Source organism: Lepisosteus oculatus, chromosome 1, assembly GCF_040954835.1.
Source record: "Lepisosteus oculatus isolate fLepOcu1 chromosome 1, fLepOcu1.hap2, whole genome shotgun sequence".
NCBI lineage: Eukaryota > Metazoa > Chordata > Actinopteri > Semionotiformes > Lepisosteidae > Lepisosteus > Lepisosteus oculatus.
The window spans coordinates 3,866,011-3,893,293 of NC_090696.1; the positions used below are offsets into that span (position 1 = coordinate 3,866,011).

The 27,283-nt window shown below is 40.7% G+C and overlaps 1 protein-coding gene across 5 annotated transcripts in view; it reads left to right on the top strand.

Moving 5' to 3' along the window:
• Window positions 1-27,283, top strand: part of dctn1b (dynactin 1b) — a 79,780-nt gene that overhangs the window by 8,950 nt on the left and 43,547 nt on the right. For 3 of the 5 annotated variants that reach the window (XM_015343821.2, XM_015343822.2, XM_015343823.2), the window contains exons 1-5: window positions 3,412-3,767; window positions 10,687-10,938; window positions 16,347-16,425; window positions 20,535-20,566; window positions 24,239-24,259. In XM_015343821.2, the coding sequence (XP_015199307.2) occupies window positions 3,735-3,767; window positions 10,687-10,938; window positions 16,347-16,425; window positions 20,535-20,566; window positions 24,239-24,259 (417 nt within the window). In that variant the 5' untranslated portion in view covers window positions 3,412-3,734. Of the gene's footprint in view, window positions 1-3,411; window positions 3,768-10,686; window positions 10,939-16,346; window positions 16,426-20,534; window positions 20,567-24,238; window positions 24,260-27,283 lie in introns of those variants that run through there. The other 2 variants (XM_015343824.2, XM_015343825.2) reach the window with 2 other exon arrangements.

A 27,283-nucleotide genomic window follows, 5' to 3' on the forward strand; every position in this document is an offset into this window, starting at 1 on the left:
AGTGGAATAATGAGATGTTAATGGGACCACCTTTCAGACCTGCTCCTTTTGAAAGACTTGGCTGAGTGACAAAAAGAAATCTGAACAGAAGCAAAGGAAAAAGCACTGCACATCCAACTTAAAGATGGCCAGTCCTTGCCTTTTGTTTGTGCCTGGTCGCTAGGGCTGCTGCATTCAGGCAATGTTTACACTCCCTGGGTTATGGGTTTGTCAGCACTCCTTTCTTATTGCTTTGAGGAAGAGGGTTTTCAGTGTTTGCTTCATTGAGGAGCACATTACATAGGTGAGCTGTTGGAAACAGACATCTGCCTATCTAAGTATTTCTGGTGAAAGTTCTAAATGATGGTCTAACAACAGATAACTGTGTTTTCGATAGTGTTCAGATCTCCTAATGTCCATCCTTATGAACTGTTTCTGATACTAACAGCTGCTGAAATTTCAGATAATGTGAAAAAATATTCAGATATTTGAAAAAAATATTTTTGCACCAGATGTTCACTGGAACTTGAGGTTAGAAAGAAAGATGTTTGGCCACAGTGCAATGAACAACCTGAAGAAAGCGAATTAATATTCAAACCAGGCTAACATTACAGAAGAAAATACCATCTGAACAAAGCAGTTCTTTGCAGGACTGTATTTAGTATTTTTATGCATGTGAAAAGCTCACAGAATTCAATTTTATGATTAAAAAGGCAATGTTGCCTCATTTCTAGGCTTGGTATTATTAAGCTTAACACTAAGGCTGGAAACAGTCTCTAGAACATGTGATGGAACGTCTTTGATGTCAAACCTTTCATACATACAGTATATCTTCTAGGGAAAATGATCCAGGAGATAGTAGTGTTCTGAAACAACCTCTTTCATGCCATAGTTTGTGTTTTATCTGGGGCTTTGGATGTCCTGATTTTTGTGTTGTCATGTGGCAGTGTCCCAGGACTGAGCTGAACAGAAAAGGAACTTGGAAAATTAATCTGGGGAAAGGGCTTGTCTTTTTGCGTGTTATATATACATATACATACACATTCACATTGTATAAGATCTCTAATCAGTTTTTTGGAGAAAGTTTCTCTCGGTAATTTCATACACTGCTGTTTAAAAGACAGTTATCTGTTTTGTCGTAAATCTTTGTCATGTCATTCTTTACTGATGCAGTATTTCCCTACAAATTCTTGATCTGTGTAAAAATGTTTTTTGTGTAGCTGCAGTTTTCACTCCGCGTGTGTTATTTATCATTTGATCACAGCTTTGGATAAGCTGGGTCTTCTTCTTTCTTGTCAATGTGGCTAATAACAGGCTGCCACTCTGAGCGATAATTTCCAGCCTTTCTTCACCAGATGTGGCATGAATAGAAATATTTGGCTGACAGTAATGCGACTGGGGGGCCTCATCCTGTAACCTCCTTTGAATCAATTTGTGATGTATTGTATTTTCTTGCAGACCTTCTCTTTATAGTTGCTTTAGTTTGTTTTGTGGGTGTTAATTTTATTGCATCCCATCAAAAAGATATTTTTTTATATTCCAAGGGTAGACAGCTGCTGTGCCTAGCTTTGTTATCAGTTTGCTAAGTTTGTTGTGCAGTGGCCCTTCCTAACCTTAGGAGGCAATATGCTAGCTCAGCCTCTCTGAATTTCCTTATTAACTCTTTATCTGTTGTGTAAAGCCCTTGCAGGGGCTGCATTCAGTGCGTTTGTAACAAAATGGCGAGTCCGGTCAATTGATTGATTCACACAAAACCACCACCTGGTTAAACTGCATTATGTGTATTCGGAAGAGCCTGTATGTACCGTAGGCACATTCATGCAGGCCCGTTTTTGAAATTCAAAATCTAGCTTCATGGGGAAAAAAAATCAACGGGTTGTTTTTCGGTTGTTTCTTTCCTGATGCAGCACTCGTGTGAATGCCACAGCACGCACAGGTTTCTAAAAGAATATTGAAACGGGGAATTAGGCTCAGTTTAAAATGGTAACAAGGAAAAAAGAAAGGAACAAAAAGGCCCAGCCTCTCACATGAGAAGAGCCTTTCTGTGGAGGCTGCGTCGTGGAGATTTGCCGCTGGAGTGGGGGACTCCTGGCGGTAGTGCCAGCGACAGGGCAGTGAGCAGGCAGGGGACTGGCTGTGGCAGTCTCCACGCGGGACATCAAAACAGTGTCCCTGCCTTCACCTTCCACGCCATCCCTCAGGCTGGAGAAACGGCAGGAGGGGGACGGGGGCTCAGCTCATTTCCTCCATCAGAAGCTGATCTGCTGGCTGATTGAAGTCCTGCAATTGGATGGAAAGGAAGTAATGAGTTTATTCCACCTGAGTAAACTCATGAATAACACCTGAATAACATTTTTGAGAACCCGATGATGGTTTATTTTTGTTTTTCTAATTTTAAAAAAGCACGTAGTTGATACACCCAAAGTGTGCAGCCAGAGAGTATTAGCTCACTTTGGGTTTAAATTGTTAGTGCCTTTTTTCATTTTGTATTATCTTAGATATGTATTTTGCAGTGCTTTTTTTTCCCCAGTTAAAAAAGCTGTTAATAGAAAGATATTGTGCGGTTTGTCATCTTTTTAAGCACATGATTTAAAATACCTAAAATAGTTCCATCATTTTTCAAGAAAGGGATTTGGAAAATATTAAAAAATAATATTAGAGGTTAGATTGAAAAGGAATCATAAAATTGAAATAGTATATTTACAGTCGTCTTATTCTTGAAAGGAATTGTTCCCAGTAGCTGGGTACACTGTATGAAAACTTCTGACAGATGTGACAAGCATTATTTCCTTAGATTTGAAACTTGCTGTGATCTTCAAAATAGTGGCAGTGAGAGGACCCATAACAAATTAGAAACAATTCACAATAACGGGCATCTGCTTAATGTTTATCACAGTACTCAGATCTCATCACTATAACCACTATAACCACTTATCCAATTCAGGGTCAACGTGTCTCAGAGCCTGTCCTGTGAGCCCTTGGACACGATACAGCCTAGACGTGATGCCAGTCCATCGCAGGGCGCAAACACACCCACACGCACACCGGGGCTCATTTTACAGACCAGCTTGTCTTTGGACTGTGGGAGGAAACCTGAGGATCCGGAAGAAACCCACGTGACCGCAGGGAGAACATGCAAGCTCCCTGCAGACAGCAGCCCAGTAGTTGAACCCTGGGCCCCAGCACTGCGAGACTGCTTAATATTTCTATCCTACTGAATTATTGGTGAGGCTTCTATTATGAATGAAGGCTGGTTAATGAAGTAATGCAATAGCACCTTCTTCTTCAATAAAATGTACACAGTGGCATTGTAGCCGGCATCAGGAGTTCCCTTGATGCTGTATTTTGTGTACTTGGTAAAACCAGTGCTAGATGAGCTCTGCTTCTGGATGTTACACAGCAGGCGTTAGGACCCAGTTGGTCGGAGACAGACAGCCCTCCTGCAGCAGGCAACGCCGGCAATAGCGCAGTGCAATCTTTCAGCAGATGCTTTGACATTAGGTTTTCTTTTTATAAAAACATAAAAGCCAGCCAGGAGGAGGAGGATTCGTTTTCATACTAGACCCTGATCGAGATACGCCAGAGATGCTGGAAGCTAAAGGCCTTGTGTAGAGAAGTTGGTGATCCAGTCTGCTTGAGTGGGATTTGAGCAGCCATGGTCTGATCACTGTTAACACAGACAGAATCATTGAAACATCACCACAAACAGGGACAGGGATAAGAGCATACGCCAGCTTTATAACGGCAGAAGCAGCATGGCTCAAACTAAAAGGCACATGTATAGTCGGGTGAGTAAGAAAAATGATTGAATGTTTAATGAAAGGTGTGTGAACTTCTGGGTGTTACTGTCTGCCTGTGTTTCACAGAGCAAAACAGGATTGCTGACAACCAAGGGCTTTTAAACCGGGAACAATACAGTGGCATCATCAAGTCCTCTTTTACTGTGTTCAGATGTTATTTTTCTCTGGTTGTAAACAGATGTCAGCTGTTCATTTCATAACTGGGTGTTATAAATGTATGTTCTCTGTGTTTTGGCTTGGTTCTCTAAAGAGTCAGATAATTAAAAAAAAAGACAAGGCAATAAACTAGTTATGAGCTGCTTGATGGATTGGGGGAATATTTCCTATTTTCCTACAGAGACTTTCAGTTAGTACTTTTGAAGTGTAGCTCCGATTTCAGACTTAATTTCAGGCAAAGACTTTTACTACTGTGTGATTTGCAGATACTGTAGTATGCAAGTACACAACTTAAACTGTTTCAGTAAGCGAAGTCTGATACTTCAGAGATAAAGTCAGTGTAGGTGTACTGTAGGCCTGTTCCTCGCTATGCAGTGACATATGGATCAGGGTTTTGTTGAAGTCACTGTGAATTGCACAAATATGAATGTAAAAATCAAATTCCAGAGTTCATATGTAAAGAAGTACTGCCTAGGTCTCAGAAGAGCCTGCACAAATATTCAGATAAGAGGAAAAGTGAGTGGAAATAAGACATTTTTGTCTTATCTGTGTTATCTGAAATATCTGTGTACATAATTCATGTTCTGCTTACCAGGATTATGAAATTGAACCATGGTTTTAACTGGAAAAACTCTTTCACAAGCACAAGTCTCATGAAAATGTTTTTGGGATGATTGTTTTCATTTAAAAGGCAAAGTACTACAGTACGTTAACCATTATGAATCGTGTATGCATGCATTACTTAGTTACATGAACTTTGTGACATCCTATTACAGGTTTTAGCCTTACCTTATGGAGATGTTCTGGGCCCTGCCCTGTGTTTCAGTGGGCTGTAGTCACTCAAACATGATCTTGTTTTTCGATGCTGATTGTCCAGTCTTGGGTTTTGATTCGTTATAATAATAATACCTTGCATTCTTGTTGCTTTCTTCCTCCCAAAGGATCCCATAATACTTAACACATGGAGGGGGACTCACTTCATCCAGTACTCAAGTGCTGGACCCATCTTAGTAACCTGTGGCAGCCATTATGTGCCGGCAGCACTGCTGCACAGCCGATTCAGGCCGGATTTACTTCAGCAGCGAAGGTGGAATTTAGGGATTGCCATTAAGTCGAGAGTAGAATGTAGCCTTACTCTTACAAACTGGTCTTTAGTGTCCAACTGGTCCAGATTTCATTTTAACAGCTCTTCTGCACGATGGCATTTCCTACACCTTATGAAGAGCGGGAAAGAGCGCCGCCTACTGGTCCCCAGGCACCACTTACAGAAGCAGCCTGGTTTTCCTTGGAAGTCTCCCACCCCATTGCTGTCCAGACTCAGCCTTGATTAGCTTCTGAGTTGCGATCAGATCCACCTACAGTACATGGTGGTGGCATCCCCCCATTGTCTGACCCTGTTCCACAAGTACTGCTTAAAATGCTGTTGTACACATGCCCTATAAGAAGACGGATATTAAAAAAAGAGTATCTTTCATGCCTCGTGATACCAGCTAGTAGGAATTATTATATATGAAAAAGCCATGCTTTTGTGTATCACCATACTTAAAAGCCCCGACTAGCTCCGCTGGTAGAGCATGATCTCAGGGTAGTGGGTTCGTGTCCCACGTGGGGTGCAAGGTTCTCTAATAACCCATACTGGGCAGTGGCAGTATGGGGGGGCGGTGTTGGTGGCGGAGGACCACGTTTCCGTGACAACGGCAACAGTTCTCGCACTATCTGCGCGGAAGAAAGGCCTGGTGATCTACTTCCAGGTCCTGCCAGAAAACTCTATGGATGGTGACGAGGGAGCTGTCCACAGGGTCGCCATGAGTCGACACCGACTCGACGGCACTCCCCATCCTTACTTAACATGTGATTGGGGTCATCTGCCAAACCTGCTACACTTTAGTGCCTTTTCATCACTTCTCATACCTGCTGATATTATCTTTTGATGGGACAGATTGTGCCACCTGTAATCATTGCTTAAAACAAAAGAGCTACTGACCTTAAGGAAGAGCAGCCTTTATATGGATGTTTAGAATATAAACTGTACTGTTTGCTCACTGTGATGTCTGTTTTTTCTATCAGTGGCATTGCTAGTATTGTAGCATATTCCCAGTGTTGTTTGGAATGATCTTTTATTGTGAGATAGTGTACCAAGTCCAGAGAATAGTTGTTACAGCCCATTGGTTTTGATAACATAATGTGTTGCAGATGTTTGGTGGTTGAGGAAATATTCTATTATGCTTAATGTTATGTGCATTGTCTCCCATCTCTTAACAAAAGAAAACAAATAGTAGTATAGTGCTATAAGTTATACAATATATGTAATGATCTCATCTGTCTGGCTGTTTTACTTAGTCAGAGGTGTTTGCACCATCCTGACTCATGTGCCTAAGCTGCCAGGTTTGCTAAATCTGAAATATCATCATTATCTGGTCCTGCTTGGACCTCAGGTTTTCACTTTTGGCAGGCATATTGTGTTAAGGCCTGCGCTGAAATGTTTGTGCCTGTGCTGTGAAAATATACAGTGTGGATCTGTTTATTTTTTGCGTCCATGCTAAACAGAAAAGACTGCTAATTTTGTAAAAGTGTTAGAAAATTAATACAAAAACATGCTGAAGTATAGATAGTTCCAGACCTGTATTATCCAGTGCTGGCCTGGTAAAATTGTCATGCTGACTTGGGGCTAGGTGTGATCAAGACCAGGAGATGCTTGTTTCAGAAGATACCATTGTTCACGAGGGCTGCCTATCCTCACATTCAGATTAGTTATGGGAAATGAGAACCATCCTTGTCTGCTATTTGTAATTTGAAAACAGAAGAGTTTTTTCTTTTTTTATGTAGACACAAGAAAATATGACAGCTCATTCACATTGGCCTTACTCATCTTGAACGTTTGACTACTAATAGAACATTTATCCAAGAATATAGTCTTGGAAGAACCTAGAATGAATATCTTCGTCCACAATGTGCTCGTCTGCTTGTTTTCTGCACCCACAAACTGTTTGCTTAACGACATGCCTTCTGTTCTCTTTTTCCTGAGTACATTTATATGTTTTCCATATTTTTATGTTTTTGTTCCTGCAGCCGTGCTCTGTGTTGAATTTGAAGTAATCCTTTGGGCTTATGGTTTTGAGGGTTTTAAATGTCTCAATCAATTCTTTTTGCTGTAGGCTAAAGAGGTTCAACTGTGTATTTGAGGCAGTTCCATTTGCTGAATGTATCATGAATATCCTGATGTTTCTTAAGCTTTCAGTTATTGATCTGTTGCAGTTATCCTTTAAACATATTTACAGGAAACTGACCTTTTGTTCAGTTGCAAATATTATCTGATTGAGACTTTATTCAGCTTCTTAACCATCACTGTTGTATTAAGTGTTTTTGTTTAATGAGTACATGTTTGCGAGTCTGAAATCCTTATATGAGTTTCATGTATTTGCTCAGTGCATGAAGGCCTTTAATGGAGAGACATTTTGTCATTTTTCAGGCTTTTGGACAGTCAAGTTTAGACATGCGTTTTCCTGAGTCTCGGGTTTATGATAAACAAGCCTTTTTGGTTGCAAAATCTGTGCTTTTGCTGAAGGTTAGAATGAACATATTTGGCTATATCTTGCGAAACCTGGTTTGAGTACTGAGCAGCATCTGCTCGTGCAGCCATGTCTGTCCATCCACCTTTGAACCGCTTTATCCAATACAGCTCCACAGGAGAACTGGAGCCTGTCCTGGCAGCACCAGGCACGAAACAGAGTCCACCCAGGATGGGTGTCAGTGTGCTTAGGACATTTCCATTGGAGCCATGGATATTTCCATGTAGCTGGAGAAAATGAGTACAGTGCACTCAAGTAAGAAGTGGCCTGTACAGATCTGCATGCTGATGTTGTTCCTCTATGTTGTTGCTTTACTTCCGGTTTATAACGATACTATGATCCCATTTCTAAGAGTAGGGTGTTAAATCCAGTCTTGGCTTAGTTTCAGTCTGGGCCTAAACAATCTCTTGAACACTTCCGCTCGATTTAACTGCAGAGGAAGCCTCTCACTCCCCCCCTGATCGGCTGTGCGCTGGGGCTGCTGGTGCAGAAGGGCTGCTGTGTAACACCAGGGTGGAAGCTGCACTTCAGCTGTGGATGAAGTGGGACCACATCTACTGTATATATGTCAAGTGCTTTGAGATCTTTTGAGTTAAAAAGCACACTGTAAATGAATCTAATAACATGGTATGAAGAAAACGAAACAATCCAATTGCTAGTGTTGAGAAAACAATGGGAATATCAATGGAACTGGATCCATATTGATCTGACTAGGAGCATCACGGTGATGCAGTGGTTAGCGCAGCTGCCTCACAGCGCTGGGGCTCTGGGATCAATTCCAGACCAGGGGTGCTGTCTGTGTGGAGTCTGCATGTTCTCCCCCGTTCGCATGAGTTTCCTACCGTAGTCCAAAGACATACTGGTAGGCTAATTGGCTTCTCGGAAAATTGGCCTTTGTGCAAGTGTGTGTGTGGCCTTCGATAGACTGTCCCCCGCTTTGTGCCTGCTGCTTGCTGGGATAGACTGCAGGTCCCCCTTGACCTGTAACTGGATGAAGCAGTTAGAGAATGGATGGACGGACGATGTGACTCGTAAGGTAATTCCAGTATGGCTCTTCATGGACCAAGCAGTTGGGTGAGTGTTAAATGTTGAGTGGATATTGGTTGTTGCTCCACTGCTCCCTGCAGTGCTCTCAGTTGCAGCAGTCAGAAATATACAGGCAAGCAAATATTTTTTCAGTGTGTTCCACTGAACAGCGGAGTCCATTCCCAGGCTGCCTGTTTGACCATGGTATCAGGAGCTGTAGAAAGCCACCTAAGCCTGTACTGAATCTTACTGCTAAAAGTCTATATTACTCCTTTGCTATTTTCTTTGCGCGTGTGATTTCTTGAATTGTTGTGTGTGTTTGAGCTTAGCTCAAGATGTAAAGCCAGCCTTTTTTTCCCTGAGCAAACACACCAGACCAGTGCAGCTAAAGAGATTTGCTGTTTTTCATACATCACTATCAGCAGACATGCTTGCACTATGTGACTTTTACACACCCGGAGAAGGCTGCTCTTTTCAGCAGGGAATAAACCTATTTCTTGTTCCTATAACTATTTTATTTTTCCAAAAACACACCTTTTGACGCTCAGTATAGGAAGTAGTAACCCCTTTAAGCTGCTTCGAAAAAATGACAGCCAAGTAAACTTCTAATAATGATCTTAATATCAAAGTTCTGATTTGCATTAAAATGTCAGAGACAAATTCTGATTGAAACCAGGAGGTTCAATAATGAGTCCATGAGATTTGTAATGAGTACAAATCTTTAGAACCACAGACACAGTAATGGTGAATATCTTGTTGGAAAAACAAATGTTTCAGAATAACACTCTGTTAAAACCTAATTACAACATTGAGCTGTAATCAAGAAGGACAAGAAGAGAAAACTTCTTTATGAACGGAGACGCAAGAGCTACCCAGCCATATGACTAAAGCTGATACTCTGGCTCCTTTCAAGAAACAGATGGATGAGATTCTTGGATAAATTAGCTACTAACCACTACCAAACGATGATCTTGATAGGCTTATTTAAGGGCATCTGTCTATCAGAAAGCCAGTAAGATAACTATAAAAGAAGAATGAAAGGGAGAAAAGTGTATATTTTTTCTTTGTATATCTAACAATAGTTCATATGAGAGGCTGATTCTCAGTGTAACTTTCTGCACAGTGTGATATAGTTCAGATCAATAATAATAGCAGCTGCTAGGCATGGCCAGAAAGACACTGCCAGAGATGGTCTAGCACTTCGGAGTTCTACAGTGATGTCACTTTTACTTCTTTCAAAATGCCTTCTGAATGGCAGCCTGCAGGAAGACAGGGAGGAAAACAGTCAAAATCCCTTCATAGATTAATGGTAGATTTTTAATTTTGTCAAGAGTTCATAATTTGCCCTGTGGTACCAGTATTTCAGAATATTACATGAGGTAAGTGTCTATGGTTTAAATCTAAATTTAATGACGTCTTGTTGGCTTTTTAAATGTGATTTCAGATTTGCATTTGCACACCTTGACCTGTGCAGCCTGTTGTGTGGGTCTCTGTATCTGCAATCTTACAAACCAATGAGTCTACAGACTGAACACAAGCTATAAGTTTTAGTGTATCTATTTAAAGACTGTCAGAGTTCTTCTGTGTTTCTTGAGAAGTTGAATACCCACTTGTGGTATATTGTATCCTTGTAACACAGAAAATGGACAATTCTCCCACGAATTTCAGTTTTTGCAACATCCTTTTTTAAGGTTTCTTACAAACATTGGGTTTGATATTGACCTCATTTTGTTTTTCTCTATTTAAATCTTTTTTATTTATTTAGGCATTTTTATATCTCGCAGCCTTATTCCTTATTTTCAGCATGCTGTAACATGCTGTACTTTGCCATAGTCTTAATACAGTTCGTGCATTGACTGAACTTGGCTGAACCCTGGCACTGGTGAACTTCTCCTCCAGCAGACAGTTCGTCCTGTCCAGCGCTGAATGTGTAGATATTGGGCTTGCAGAAATACAGTCTGCAGATCCTTGGAGCTTTACTGGGACAGAAATATCGTTGTTTAATAGCTCAAGTGACACCTGACACGTTGTCTGTGTGAGACGTGAGCAGCTCCAGATGAGAAGGTGCTTGGTGTGGAAAGATCTTCGGCTGGAAGCAGTGCGGACTTGCTGCCGGCCAGGGCCTGACCTGACCGCTGTGCGCTCTGTCTCTGCAGACCCCAAGCAGTGGGAGCGGCAGGATGAGCTCGGACGGGGGTGTCCGACCGGTCAAGGTGGGCTCCCGCGTGGAGGTGATCGGCAAGGGCTACCGGGGCACCGTGGCCTACATCGGGGCCACCCTGTTCGCCACCGGGCGGTGGGTGGGGGTGGTCCTGGACGAAGCCAAGGGCAAGAACGACGGGACGGTCCAAGGCAAGAAGTACTTCACCTGCGAAGAGAACCATGGCATCTTTGTGCGCCAGTCCCAGGTAACCCTTCCCCTCGTCCGTCACTGTGTCCTCAAGCCCCCAGCGTCTGAGAGAGACCCACAAGAGCTCTCTTAGATCTTCTGATAAAAGCCTTTTATCTTCCACAGTTCTCAGTTCTAAGTTACAGTCTGGTTTTGTTTATAGAAAAACCTTTATATTAAAATTCTTAATGTAGAAGTACCCTGAACGCTTCTGCCACGCCCGCGCAGCCCAGAGTTATTCCGAAAAAGATATTAAACAAGCCTCTGCACCCTCGCCGTCAAGCAGTGTTTCTGAGTCATGTTCATCCCGAGGCACACCGACTTAAAGCTAAAGAGTACCTGGCACACCTCCCTACAGTCACATACACATAACTCACGAGCTCTTGAACGTTCTCAGTTTTGTGGTTACACCACAAAGCTTCCATATCTATAAATAATATTTAACTTGTTGATGTTTTTATTTTGCTCGTGTTTGACTGTTCTCCAATTCCGCGACCCTCCTGTCAATGTCCGGAGAGACCCCACCGTGCCGCGGGGCAGCGAAGGAGAAGCGCCGCTCGGCGGTCTCGGCGGCCGGACATGTGACACGAGAGGGGCCACTGCTGTTCACAGCTGGCCGATGTACCAACACTTCCACCTGAAACAGCTCCTAAACCTGGGACCTATACAGTGATGTTCTTTTGCTGATTAGTGGGATGCAAGTGCGTTTGAGGATTACAGAGGAGAAGCACTGAGGAAGCTTGCTGCAGGTGACCAGTGCATACAAAAAGTGGATGATCCTGAGCACATCTTTGAGCTCTGACTGCAGCTTGAGAAAGTGTTGGTTGTTCCCATCACAGCACACGCACCTTTTTAGAAAAGCATGGAGAATGATTCTCCTCACGTTTCTAGAACAGTTCATTGTCCATCGCAGATCTTCATTCATCTCTGTTGCTGTTTTTCATAGAATAGGATTTCCATCGCAGCTTATTTTTTTATCTGATTCTTCATTTTTTTTACCAGGTTGTTGTTGTATTCTTTAGAACTTAGAATAGTGCCCTTTTCTCGTAGAACAAATGTGTTCTCTTTTTAGCTTCTCTGTTACCAGTAGACACGCATTACAAAAGAATTATATCATTAACACTAGTCTTAGGGAAATGTAGAACAAGGCCCGGAGGCTAACCAATTTTGATGTAATAAATAGACGTACTGTACAACGCCGGCTACGTCCTTAGTGCAGTGAAGTGAAAGCAGGTACAGTATACAGTATGCTTGGGGTGAAAAATTGCTTTCCATCGGACTTCCATACGTTATGAGTGGGATTAAGCACAACATTGTATAGGTTATTGAACCGTTTTTTTCAAGACTGAATGTTTGGTGAATTACACGAAAAAAGATGTGGTGCACTGAGACAGCTAATCTTTAAAGCCCTCATCTCTGCAATCAATACAGCCTTTGCCTACTTAGGCGTTTCACATGATGCATTGTTTCATTAACGCAGATCACAAGTTACTGCATTTTGAAGAGAACTATGTGAAGTGTTATTAATGGTTACGGAATATTGATTAGTGGTCTAAAAACAATGCTTAATTTACCCACTAAAGATTGGCATTTTTGTTTAGTTTTAAAAGTAGTACTATTTCCAGAATATTCCAAATAATTATATACTTAATAACAACTATAAACGTAATCATTTTCCCTGTTATCCCCTGTTGTAAAAGAGTGGAATAGAGATTGATCTTTTAGGTTCCCTGTTGTAAATGAATTGTTTTTTTGTCCTGATAGCTGGCCAGCTGCAAACACTTGCATGACCTGTAAGGGAAATTTGAGATTTTTTCAACATTTTACTCCTTAGTAGATCATTCTTCTTCTTAATGAACTTCAATATAATTTTGAATTGCTTTTCCATTTTCTAATGAGTAACAATTTTCTTGCTTATAATAAATGCCTTGTTTAGTGCTAAAGATGTACTAAATATGTTAAATTAAAATATGTATATGTGTAAATGTTGAAAATAATGATTGATCATTAATATTAATGATAATAACATTTCATTAATATTATTTATAATAATAACAACAATGTTTATTTAAAGCAATGCCTACACCCATTTGTTTCAGAGCAAAGTAGTTTGTTTGCCCATGAATAACGTAGCTCCTGCATTGTAAATTTACACATTTAAGTTGGGGATTAAATGCATGCTCCTGGGATAATCTCTCATCTTGAGGGTTCTCTTCTAGAAGGAAAAAAATAAAAATACATTTTAGGTATAACAATGTTTTATTGGTGAATACCAAAGTCTTGCAGTGATACCTCCCAAATGCCACGATTGTTTTCACACAAATGTCTCTAACTGGAGAGAATGTAGAAGAGGTCATCTGAAAATGCCATTAGCAGGTTTAAGGTCTGATGTGTTTTATTTTAGGATAAGATGCAAATCAAATAATAGGGTACACACTGTATACATGGTGTTTCCAGTTAGGTAGATGGAAATCAGATCACCTCATGTCTAGTAAAAATAGTTAGGTTGAAATTGAGAAACTGCAGAGAACAATTGGTAGATGGGTTTTACCTCACATGTCCAAGCCATCTAGAGCTTAAAGTGTAAGGTTTTTTTTTTTTGGTTGAGGCAGGTTCACACCACTCTCCATTGGAGTTTCCGTTTCATCAAAGTACATCAGTATTTCAGACATCGGTTTCACTGGTCACTCTTTATATGTAAAACCTTTCAAATGACCCATGGACACGATTCCCAACATTTACTCTTCCCAGTGCAGGAGATTCTTTTCTCATTGTTAAGAATTCAGAATTAAAAAAAGTCTGCGATAGTGGGGTAGTCAACACATGACATGGTTGAAGGCTGAAGATCCCCTGGACTGGAGCAATTTCAATTCTGAAAATAAAATGCAATAAAAAAAATAGAATCGGAGGTTATTCTTTTGAAAGTAGTATTTTCTTTACAAAATGTATTTTCTTCTTTGTGAAATTCAAGAGAATTTTGAACAGCTTTTCCATGTCCAAGGGGTAACAATTTTCTCATTTAAGAAATTAAAGAAAAACAGTCCGGTAGATGATCATTGATGCACCATTGATTCTTGTGGGTATAGCAAACCCAGCCCCCTAGTACAGACCCTCCATCCTAGCTGAAAGGAGAATGTCATTACTCAGTCAGAACTATTACTTTGCAGAGTCAAGCAGATAAAAAGGTCGCTGGCACAAATTGTTGATATTCGTGTAATGAACTCTACCCGTAGTTCAGCTATGACATGATAGAGTTCAGTATATCAGACATTTGTGTAGAACTTGATACTACGATAGCTATGAGGCTCGATGCCCTGCCTGGGATGCATGCTTTTGGACTATGGTAGAAAACCGGAGCACCCAGCAGAAACCTGTGTGAACGTGGGTAGAACAGGCACACTGCACACAGACGTCAGGCCAGGTCCAGAACTGAGCTCGGGGCCCCACACTGCGAGGAGCCATGCTTATCACTGCACCAGTGTGCTGCCCATCTTTGTTCATTTTTAGAGCTCTTCTGAAGCACTTGTTTGACTGTTTTAAAGTTTCCATATTTTGAGGTCTTCAGAAAGCGTTTATTTTTAATTATGTAAAACCAATTTTACCTCTTTCAAGAAATACTAACAAAAAGGCTAGGTGGGCAGAATTGTCTCCTCTCGTTTGTTACATTTCTTGTATTCTGACGAGCAAGTATCGAGACCGTCAGTTCTCTGTGTCACCCCAGCATGGCACTTCCTACAGGGTGGTGTTTCTGGATCAACTGGCAAGATAAAGGGGGGCGGGTTGCCGGCAGACGGATGTAGAATCTGGGCAGTTTGCTCTGAATATGGAGGTTCCATTAACATACTGGGGTTTTGTTTTTTGGAAATCCTGGGCCGGAGGAAAGACTGCCTCCTACTGGTCGACCATTATCCTTCGCAGAAGTGACCTGGTTGCTGGTCACAGGGTTGACCAGGTCCTGCCTTGCTGAGCTTCTGGTATCTAATGTGATTGAGCAAAAAGTTTGTAATGCTCCTGCCTGGGATTGAGGTTTACTTGGTTTTATTTCAGCTTTCCCTGTTCGGGCTCAAGATAAAATGCTTAATGTTCAATTTAACCCTGATATTTCTTCTCCACTTGACATTTACACCACCATGCTCTGTCTTGCACCGGGCAGGAATGAAATATGACAGCCCCTGGCAGAACAGCTCGCCTGCACACTTGCACTTCAGCCAGTTCCTTTCCAGTGGACGACTAGATACAATTTATTTTGCCCCGAAGTCAGACAGTAAAATGCTTTGTCAGATATGTGCTTCAAAGGGATGCTTTATTGCAACATTCCCATTGCTACTGAATCTCAGGTTTGATACCCAGCCTTTAAAAATAAATGTAAGGAAAAAATAGAGAAAGAAATTGTTTGTCTATTTATTCAAAGTCCTTGTGATACAGCGAGTCCTTTAATAGGGGCAGTTGATTCCAGAGGTTGTCTAGGAGATGCAAACCATTGATATTCTGCTTTCTTTGTCCTATAATTACTTGTTCAAAGTAAAAATATGCTTTGACAAGTAGAACAATTAGTATTGCTTATCGGAACATGTGCATTGAGTGTTTCCTGCTGCCACAATTTTAGCTTTGGACGTGCCTCTGGCAGTTTAAAGATTAGTGCCAGTTAACAAAGGCAGGCATTAATTATTGTATTTGATTTTAGATATTGTCAAATGCCTTTTGATAATGTTTAGGCCTTTCTTTTTAGGATATTGTGCTTCAGTGTTCGTGTTTGGGGCTGGATTTACCTTTCAAGTACAGTTTTCCAGATTCATTATGGACAGGGTTAATAACATAAACATTGGTGTGACTTCTCAGACTCAAAGTTCAAAGATATTAACAGTTAATTGATATTAACTATTGTTAATTGTATGACTCTTACAGTCATATAAAAGATGAGTAAGGGGACACACAAAAACTGATTTTGCTGTTGTAGCAAGTGACCATAAAAAAGTTGATATAAATCATTATTTATTACTGGAATTTTGAAGCAACAAAAACATGCAAAATTGAGTAGTAAATAAAACAAAATAAATATCAATCGGTGCAAACTGACTAGACTCTCAGACTCTTACTGGTTAACATGTAGCAGTCTGTTGTATCTAGACCCAGGCTTCCTCATTCACAGCTCTTCACATCCATGGTTATATTAATCAGATGAGGGGATTATTTCTCAGCATAAACCAAACCTTGAGAAAAGTGGATTTCTTAAAAAGATAGGTCTCATGTTCAAGGAACTATTTGGAACTATTATCAAATTGCACGTACTATAAGTATCCATTTGTACAGTTGTTATTCATAGGAGCACAATAAAACTTGAAGTCCAGTTCTGAAACAGAAAGTTTCCAGTTGAAGTCCAGTTCTGAAAATGTCATCCTAACCGACCTTGTTGACCTCTGTTTTTAGATCCAGATGGTTGATGATGGAGCAGACACTACTTCTCCAGAGACCCCAGAATCATCAGTGCCCAAAGTCCCCAAACGAGGTAATGAGGCCTGCGGGAGCATAGCTTTTACATGTCTAACCAGAGGAGAGAGGTGATCGACGTTTCATGTCCTGTGTATTGAAGTTCAGAATACGGCCTTGCTGAAGACTGGTCCCAAGGTGCTTGGGAGTCCAGAAATATTCCCAGAGCGCACAGAGTCTTGCTGGTCCTCCTTCATTGTGTCTGCTTTGTGCTGTAAACTCCTGTCCTGCGTGTGTTCGAATATAAACATTGCTCATTTTTTCCACATGGAAGTGTTGAGTATTTTGAGTCTATGAAAAGTAACAAAACTAGTGATATTAACAATGTTCACACAGTGTTAGTGATTTAGGGTTTAACGTAAGTTTTAACATACTGGAATAAGACAAAAAGCGGCATTATTCCCTGTAAGGAAAGGGAAGCAGATTTTGATTTTGGAAAAGGAGATTGTACCCCAATATAGCTGGAATTTTAGGAATTCCTTTTGTGCCACAAAACATGCAAATTACCATTTTGCAGTAAATGTTTAGCTCTCAACATGATAAAAAGATAGAGAGCAGTAGAAAAAATACGATAGCTGTTCTGTGCAGCGTGAGGTGAGTGTGCAGTGCTGCTGCTGCTGACAAGCCAGCTGATTGCAAAACAGGCTGCCTGCCTGCAGTACCTGCTTGAGCCTTACACGCACAGTTCATACTCTCAAATCTCCTTTGCGTCACTTGGGGATTTAATTGTGTCTGTGTCTTCAATATTTGGCCTGTTGCATTTAATTTATTTTTTTAATTACAGGCTAATTGGTTTTGTGTGAGGACAGGATACACACAACAGCACACTTGGAGCCTGGTGTTGTTGTACAGTGTAAGACAAGGGTGCTGCAGGTCAGAGCTTTGTCATGCTGCTACTGTGGGAGTGACTTGCTCTGCAGGGCAGCCATGTGCTTTAGCTTCAGTCTTTTGATAGGTTTTTGCCCAAAGTTCAGTTTTATATTTCTGCTGTTGCCAGACTGTATGAATGCCGCAGGACCTGCTACTGCACAGCAGTGATTATCAAATAAATGTATTTTTAGTTTAATAACAAAGGAGCTGCGTCAGTTATAGATATTGTTGTCACTAACTTCACAAAGGCCAATTAATATGAACTATAATGTATACAGTGGTCTTTATGCTGCTTTTTAACTTTTCCCCAGCTGTGTTTTCTGGGATGGCCTCTAGAGCCAGAAGAAAATATTCAGCTCTAACCTTTTTCTCACTATTTGTTTCACTGTTGGTTTCCATGGGGACCATCAAGGCAGAGAAAACAAAAGCCCTTTTCAAGATTCTCCAGGAGGTCTGCTGATGTAATGTTCTTCAGCTGCCTTCGCTGCCGCAGTGATGTCAGTCTTCTGTCGTCTTAATATTTTCTTCTCTTTGGAACTGTTGTTGAAAGATTTAGAAAAATAATAGACTGTGGCACAGTTCAATGACATTTTATGCTTAAATTGTTGTAGGTTTGAATTCTGAGTATTTTTTTTAGATTTAGGTCTATCCCTTTGAGGCAATAACTGCATGAAATCTATGACAACACTAGCACGCCAAATTCTGTGTAATGATATGTTTTTCCAAGGTTTAAATGCTGCGGCTTGGGTTTTCCTGACTTTTTTTCTTCAACATGTAAAATGCTGCTCAATTGGATTTAAATCCCTTGATCTCGAGATTGGTTTGACCTAAAACTTTTCCTCCTGATGAACTCCTTGGTTGAAGAGGCCATGTTCTGGCTCAATGTCGGGCTGCATGGTGAAGTCCCAGCCAAGAAGTGTGGAAGCGTTTTCTTCTACATAAGCAGACCAGATGTTTCTGTGAATTTTAGAAGTCATGCTGCTGCTGCCATCATCAGTTACATCATCAATAAAGGATTAGATGGTTCCATTGGCAGCTATACAACTATGTTACCTCCACCATGCTTCACCGATGAGATAGTGTTCTCTGGAGCAGTTGCAGTCCCTTTCTTCCTCCACATTTTAACCTTTCCATCACTTGGGTAATGGATTCTCCTGCTCCTTGAAACCTTGTCCAAAACAGTACTGGCTTTTAAATCTTTTTACTCCCTAACAAATTCTGAAGCTTGCATATTTCCGCCAATATTATACTTATTGTACTTTTAGAAGACACCTTTGGTTTAGTAAAGTAATAAAATTAGAAAGGAAAGAGAAATGATCAAAAGGACAAGTCATAATTAAAGAGGATCTCAGGGCTCTTATGGTCTGATGTATTTAGGAATGCCTGGCATTCCATGGTGGCTGCTGTTGCCATGACTACCTCTAGTTTTGCTGCATTGTCAGGCTTTGCAGTTTTCAGCCTCCTTGTCTGTACAGCTCTCTCACACTGACGGGAGGGGCTGCACGGTTTCATCTGTTGTCAAGCACTGCACTAACAGAGCTCGTTTACCTCTGTTATGTGTGGATTTTTAACAGGGAAGTCTTAATTAAATATATCGTTTCAGCATATGCCCATGCATATTTCTCTTTTTGATACTTTTCTAGGTCAGTAACTATAACAAAAAAAGTCTACTTCCCCCTTTTTAGAGTTACATTATCTACATTTCTCTTTTTAAGCAAGAACTTCCTTCCTTTCAGCAATTGTGTACTCTGAATGTGTTCAAATTATGGAAAGGATTTTCTGGTAAAAATGATCTTAAATGTAATTAAATATTTATCCACGTTGTTAATGTGTTGTATTTATTGTGTAGCTGATGACTTAGAACCATTAGTGTGGATGTGGACTGTAAAAGGACTTGTTAAATTACAGCTGTGCAAGGAAGGCAGCTTCTGTCTGCTGTTGATTGCTCTTTACTTAGCTAGTAGGTTTTGCTTGGAGCCATCTAACCCTCTATTGAGAGACAAGAATGAACCCTTTCTGTAATAAAGCCTGACGATCAGCTGATGTTTGTTTTGTCTCTTCCAATTTGATTTAACAAGAGTCTTTTCAACAGATCGCATTGGACTGCACTTTACTGACATACTGTCCAGCTGATTGCATTGTCCCCAAGATAAACACAGCAAAGGGTCTGAATGCTTAGGCGGTCATGACCTTTTCTGTCTTTCTTTCATATGAATTATGTAGAGGGTGGCATTGGGGTGCAGTGGTTAGTATTGCTGTCTCAGAGTGGGGTGCTATTTGCATGGAGTGTCCTCTGGGTGCTCCAGTTTATTTCCACAGTTCAACAGCGATGGACTAGAGTCCTGTAATGGGTGCACTCTGCCTTGTGCCCTTTGCTTGCAGGGATAAGCTCCAGCTGCCTTGTGATCTGAAATTGGAAGAAGTGGATAGAAAATGGATGGATGAATGATCTATTTAGTCCTTTTTCTTTTTTGGCTTTGACTGTGGGGAGTAGGTTGTGTACTGTATATAACATCAGTTGTGTGGACCTTCACAGGTTTAATGCCCACAAGCTTTAAAGGGTCTTGATGCTTTTTCAAGGGGAGTGAGTACGAGAGTAAAAGCGTCCATACATTTTCCCATAAACACCTGCTGATGATTTGATATAGTGCTCTTTATGATAATATGACCTGTTTCTTTTACCTTTCACAAGAATGAAACAAATGAAAACATTCTGTGGATAATTGTCCATGGGATGCTTTCAAAGCTTTCTTTTTCAAAAATGCATCTACAGTATAATACTCTATTTTTTAATGTATTTCCCTTTGTAAGTAAACATCACTGCCAGTAGCTGTCCTATGCAGTAATGCCATTATTGGGTCCAAAAGAAGGTGTTGGAGTGAGAGGGTGCAGTGAATGTGTTTGTGGTTCAGAAAGATGGTTCACAAATCCTTTAACCTAAAAGCAACCAATCCAAACATTCAACAGAATCATTGAATACTGAATTGCAAAATCCCCTTCCTTCCAGCCCACCTCACGTTCTTGTAGTTCAAACACATAGTTTCCTCGGAGAGACACTAAGTCACCTAAATTAAAGGTAGATCAATCATGAATTTGTGTGTGAATGCTGCAGATTTGAATGTTTTTTTCAAAGCTGTTAAAAGTCATGAGGTTATTTCTTGAATAGTTGAGTGCTAGTGTACTCCGTTGTGTGCTGTATACAAGTTAGAAAACATTTGCAAACTGTAACAGTGATCTGTGTTTTTTTTAATCTTACAGAGCTTTTGGAAACGCCTAAAACAAGCAAGCTGGTGAGTGAGAAAACTTTGCTTGTTTGACAAAGGTATTTTCTAATGTGTTCTTTATAAAATTGCTTCACAAGCCTGTGCAAGATTGCTTACGGTGTAATAACTCCAGCTAGCTACTGTTTTATCCCTGAACATCCTGAACCTGCCAAAGGTAAGTCACCTTGGTAAAGAGAACGAGACTTGGAGTTGCCTGCTGACTTATTGGAAACACTGTCCATGAAACATTATATAATTAAAGCCTGGTGTGTGCTGACTCGATGTTGACTTGGTTTGGTGGTCTCCCCGTTTGCTGTCAGTCTTTTCAGTCCTCCTCCGTCTCTCCTCTTCTCCTGATCTGTGCTCTGGGACACCAGGGCTGGACGGAAATCCTCCACCTTCGCTTCTCCCTGACCTTCCCCCTTGGCCAGGCCCCAGTGGACCTTATCAGGAGCCTGAACTCCTTGATAGTGCATCAAAGGCCTTTCTTATTGATCTCCCTTTCAACCTGCTCAAGTTATGTGTTTCTTAGGGCTACCTGAGCCACTTCCTAAGCAACAAAGCTACTAGGCTATAAATTGATCGATTGACAGTGTCTGTTGACCTGTGAAACACAGAGTGAATGTGGCAGTCATTATCTGACTGAAGGTCAGAAAATGTTTTAGCTCTAGATTGAGTGCAGCAGTAATGCAGATTTGAGGCCGAACTGCTAAGAGAAATCTTTGAGTGGCAGAAAGATAACTGTACAAGTGCAGTAAAACAGCTGTGCCGAAGGTTGCCAGATGCTCTTACTTTTGTGTTTGCCCAATTCCTAATCTCTGCATGTTGGCAAGACTCTGCCTTGCAGTTACAGCCAATTCCACAGATGCAGAGTGAGCAATTTGTGGACGAGAATTCAGGTCACAGAGAAAGATGTCAACTGCAGCTGCTGCTCAGTGCTCTGTATGTACTGCTTTATTACTCCAGGATTTAAAAAGTACCCTACCTATGGCAACTTCCAGGCTAGTGATACAGTCACAGACATATTGTCACACTTTATTTAAAGCTGTTACTAATTTAATTAATTGTGTTCAGCACAGGGTACCAGTGCTAATGTCTTCAAGAGAAGATCACTTTATTGGCCGTATACAATTTCTTGTATTAGGAATTTGTCTTTTCACACACCCCAGCTTGCTCTCCATGAGACACACAGACAGGGAGAGAAGATTGGGGTCAGAGCGCAGGGTCAGCCATTTATACGGTGTAATGTGAAACCAGAACCAATGACCTCCTGACATTCATAATCTTCAGCTTGTTAAAGCTGTTTTACTGTCTTACTGCTTTAATTTGGGACCATTTGCCTTTATATTGACTTATTTTAATTATTGCAAAATATCTCAGATTTTCAACAAATTCAGAAAATCAACAAATTAATTCTTAATTAAGATATTAATTTCTTTGTTGCAGCAGTTATTAATGTTGTTGTTTAGCACTGTAGTGCTGATATGATCTATTATGCAGTATATCCATATTAGATGTCTGCTAGAAATGACAGACTAATTTTATTGCTTGTCAGCAATATAAAATAAACCGCATACACAGTTTTCATAATGTTGCATGCCTTATGTCCAGTGTGATTATTTTATTACTTTTAAGTAGTCATAATGCAATCACGTGATAAAATAAGCAAGGAACATTTTTGTTTATTTTTGTTCCACTAGAGGGGGTAGTGACACCTTCTTGTTGTGGTCATTTGGTCTGAGGCTTTCCTTCAGTCTCTGCTTGGAAATGAGTGGCCATCCAATGGGTCCACAGCAGAGCAAAGATGCAAATGCATTTCTGAAACTCAAATGAATGGAGAGGGATATGTTCCAGGTCCACTCCCAGCCAGAGGTTTTGAACCCCTAAATACAAAAACACTTTATTTGTTGTACTTTTTTGTTGTATTTTTTTGTTTTGTTATTTTAGTTGTACTGAAAAACATTTCTAAACTAACTGTTAATGTCCGACAGTTTCATGTAAAATGTAAAGGGGACAGTCGTGCCCACAGACTCATCTGGACGCCACTTATAAAATCTCCCATCCAGTCTTTTCCAGGACAAATATAGGAAACCATTTCAGCCCTTTCGTGTTGTTAGCTATCAGGTAAGCTAAGACATTCTGTGGATGTATTCAGTAGGTGGGGGTAGTGTCTGGAGACTGTGCTGCTGTACCGGCCAGTGGTGTCAGTGTATATTGTCTCAAACACTTGGGGCTCCAGCGTGTCCACCTGCTCTGGGATTCACAGTAGTTTGGCATTTTTGGAATGAGTTCAACAAACTCTTCATTCTTTCATACATATACTATATATTATTTTAAAAAAGCTTCCCAAGCACATAAGAGAAATTTTAAGTAATTGTAATATTATTATTTGAAGAATTGATAAGCAAGTGCTGGCAAGCCTGGATTTATAACCTCACTGAGACCTGAGTGCACTCTGTGATTGAAGATAAAACAGTCTTTTTGTGTGGATTGCTGTTTGCTTTGTTTCTGCTCAATCATTGCATTTCCACTCGCTACCTCCCATGTATGCTGGCACAATGTACATAGTTAATTGCATAAAAACATAATGTAACCGTAGAAACAAAAGCTGAAGGGAGAAAATTACTATTATTTGTAAAGGTAAAAGTTTTTTTTGTTAAAAGTAAAATAAGTAAAAAAGTTAAATGTATATTGTAAATTTGTAGAAGTTACATAGTGAGGTTTAAGTAAGTGCTTCCAGCACATACGAGTAAGAAAATGATGTTCACCAATGTGATGAGGTCACTTGGCTCATCAAGTCATGTGTCTTGAATCTTTCAAGCCCCTCACTCTGTTCCAGTGGTTCTAAACCTTGAAACACAATGCCCCCCTTCCAGTTAACACAAAACCACAAATAACCGTCATTGACTGTGAAGCAGGTCTTACATTTCTACTTCTAAACTGTGATAAACGTTTGGTTAGAAAAACGTGGTGTGTATTTTGAAGTTGGTTTGTGTAGAAACCTCTCACGCACCACTTTGGATTCTTGTACTATATGCTTTACCTGGCAGTACGTGGAAGATCCTCTTGGACAGCACTTCCTTCACAATTTACATAGACAGCTGTGAAATTACAAGTATACGTGGAATACCGTGATGTAGCTGTGAAATTTCAAGTTTCAGAACAAATAACTTTACAAAACTCCGAACTGGAGTGCTCGATGGTATACAGACGAGTCATCAGAAATGCCCTTTGTGGTGCTTACAGCTTACTTCAGACAGAGGCTCTCTTGCTACTTGGGTGATGATCAGTACATAGTGCCGCATGAACGGTTGGGACTGAATTAAGAGTCACTTTGATCGTTATTACCTGGTACACCTGAGTGGAGAAATGTTATTCATTATCGAGACTAACAAGTTTTGTTTTAAGAGAATATTTCAATAGGTTAAAATATCAGTTAAAAAAGATGGATGTATTGTGCTGGTTATACAGTATTACCTTCTTTCTTTCCAAAAAGATTATAACTTTTTTTGTACATATTCTTGCACAAGAAACTCTTTCTTGATGATCTTAATGTAAGTCTCTCTGTATTGCTGTTGACCAAGACGCACTGCATCTTCTCTTGCCAGCCAGAGACAGCACTAAGTAATCACAAAGCTTCCATAATTCCAGTCTAACAGCAACCTCTAACCTCTGACCTTTGCCCTCCCAACCATGCAGCGAGGAGTGAAACCAAAAAAGGTGGTGCATGCTTCTTTTAACGTGTATCATCACAGACCATCAGGCTGCATGACAGAGCAACTCCATCCCTTATCGCCATGTTACTGTTGTTAACTTCTGCTGTCCCCTCATGTCCATGCGTGTGTATGTTCAGCCACTTTGTGAAACCAACGATAACACAAACAGCATGTGACTCCCTGGCATGTTATGAGCTCTGCCTGCGCAACCGTCTGTGATCATCTCCAGCCCAAAACATTAGTAGGTGTATCACGTACATGGGCAGGTGGGATTTTTAAAAAAGCTATCGGAAGCAGAGAATTTGTTTTATGTTTTGAAGCTTTGATACTTATGGGAAACACTGCCAAGAGGTTAGTTCTGTATCTTATGCACCTCTATTTTGAAAAAAAAAAACACATTTACCTGAGATTGTGGGCATTTTACTAGTGTATGGATTACGAAATGTCGGGCTTTGTGTTCTTGAGGCATGTTAAAGAAGCAAAAGCCTTTTCTGTGTAAACAGAAATGTTTCCAAAATAGAAAAAAGACCAAAACGCTTCCCAAGAAAAAATACATTTTGAATGTACTTGGTACATTTATGTTTTGTGGATTTTGCCTCGCATTTTTTATGCAAAAAAACAGGTGTGCATTCATTAAACACAAATATAAAGAACATTTTATTAAAAAACATTTATTAGTTTATTTGTGTCTGAAATGGCAAAAGAATATTTGTATATGCGCTAGGATTTCTGCTCTTGATAAAAGTGTCTAAATATTATAATATTAACTGCGGTGTCAGAGTCTGTGAGGGTGGGAGATAGGCAGAATGGCCTAAACGGAAAGATTGGGTTTCTCCTTCGGGATGGCTGGAGATTTCTGTGGGAAGGCCATAGTGCTGCTGCAGCACTTATTCCTTCCACCTTCAGAATCCTCCTTCTGAGAGAGAGGGCGAATGCACCTCAACCCCAGCTTGGTCACCACTTCTGACAGGGAGCAGAGCTCAGAGTGAGATCTGGAAAGCGATAGGCGTGAGGAGGAAGATTTGGACTCTGTTCAGGACCAGGTGACTGTTGCCCGATGTCACAGGCTGTGACAGGTGGGGATGATGGCGTGCCCGTTTTCTTCCTTCCTGAGCAGCTTCTCCTGCCCTGCCAGTCCGCGGAGCCTGCGGGCCTCTGTACGTTCCTACGTCTGCACGGTGTGCGTCCTCTGCCTGCCTCCTTTCCTCCTGTCCGCTGCAGGCTCTGTCTGGCGTCTGCCTCTCGTTCGCGTGCGCGAGAGGTACGGGGCTGCACCAGGGCAGCTTGAAAGCTCCATGGTTTGTGTTGGTCTGTGGAGTGTGTGGCTTTTACTCCGAGTAAACTGGAGGAGACATGCAGAGCTGGTCTGGGTGCACTCCTGGGAGATCTTTCACTCTCGTATTGAGGTTTTTCTTTTCGGTCTTTCATGGGTTGTTCCTGTTATATCCTATTATTTGTTTGGTAGCTTGACTTAAGTGATGAGTTCTATTTGTTTGCCAGAAATGACAGAGTGTTCAACTGACCTTTTAAAAGAGTGTGATCATGTTTTTGTTTTTGTGAAGTCGGGTAGTAGGCTTGTAATATTTGCCTCGTGGGACTTGGGTTTCTCCGAGAGCAACGAAGGCTGTGTGTGAGAGATCAGCTCGGGCAGACCATAGCCTTTTCATATCTTAACACCACAGCATAAAAAGCTTGAAAGGGCAGTGTTCAGGAGCAGAATATTTAGGAATCATGTCATCTTAACGCTTGGGTTTGGATGCAAAGCAGAATCTGAGAAGGCTTGTTTTACTTTATCTTTAATGTAATGTATTCCTTTAAGTACGTCTGTAGGTACTGTTCTTACAAAGCATTTGGGCCAGATTTCCTTTCAGTGTTTTTTTTTCTCCAGAAAGCAGCATGTATTGAATCCCTCACTGTGGGTAAATATGAGTCTGAATTCCCTGCTGTCTGCCTTTACTCTCTTCTGAGGCTGTTTCCTTGCCAACTACACCCCCTTCTGTTGATCCTCTATAATGCTCCTCATGTCTTAATCTGGGAAACAAGTCCTGCATGTTTCATTTCTTCCTTGACATTTTGAAGTGGTCCTGCTTCAGGCTCTGTGAGAGGTTTTTATGGGTTGAAGTTGTGCTGAGTACGTTTGCTTGCAAATGGGATGATGCAGTTGAGACCTGGGTGGTGTGACTGCTTTTTCTTTTGTTGCCTTTGTGTAGTGTCCTGCTGCAAAGTAGATCGACATCCCAATCTTGGACTGAGAGGTCTAGAAGATATTTTGGAGGCAGAATTAACAGCCTAGGAAATTATTTCTCCTTAGCAAATATCTGCATTTTGTTATATCATTGAATAGTGCAAAACAAACAAACTAAAACAAAGCTTAAGAACAATCTTTAGTGAATCTGTAGGATATGCGCTGTTTTCTTCATCCCTTATGCCATTCTGCTTTTGTTCAGACTGATCTGAATCCTGAATTTCAAAGCATTAAAGAATAAAATGTATTCGGTATTCATTTTTGTATATGAAAGATGAATAAAATTACATTTCAGTTCTGTGGAATCAGTTCAACTCAAGGTCATCATAGGATGCTGTGTTTTTTCAAGCTGCTGCAAAACCTAACCAGCTGTTACTATTGTATTTTTCTTATGCTTGTCACATCCTTATCCATTGTCTTGCACTAAAAATAAACTATCCAGATTGCAAAAAAAGTTAAAAGTGATCAGGTTGCATTACTTTGCCGTGCTAATGGGGCTTCACACTGTAATAATATCTCTCACTGCACCAGACCACGTCTGCCCAGAGCTGGACAGATGCTTCTCTCTTTTTAACAGTATAGATTTTCCACCTTCTGTCAGTGAGCACATTACAGAACCATCCTACGGCAATATAATAGTCTTTGGGAAAAAAAAAGGTTTTAAGCTCAGAAGCTTTTGTACAGGACTGTGCTTGTGCAAAGTAAATCTGTCTTGATGAACAATATAGCTGAAAGCAGGCAATATTCTGGTCTCCCAGCACAGCCCCATTAGCAGGGTACTGC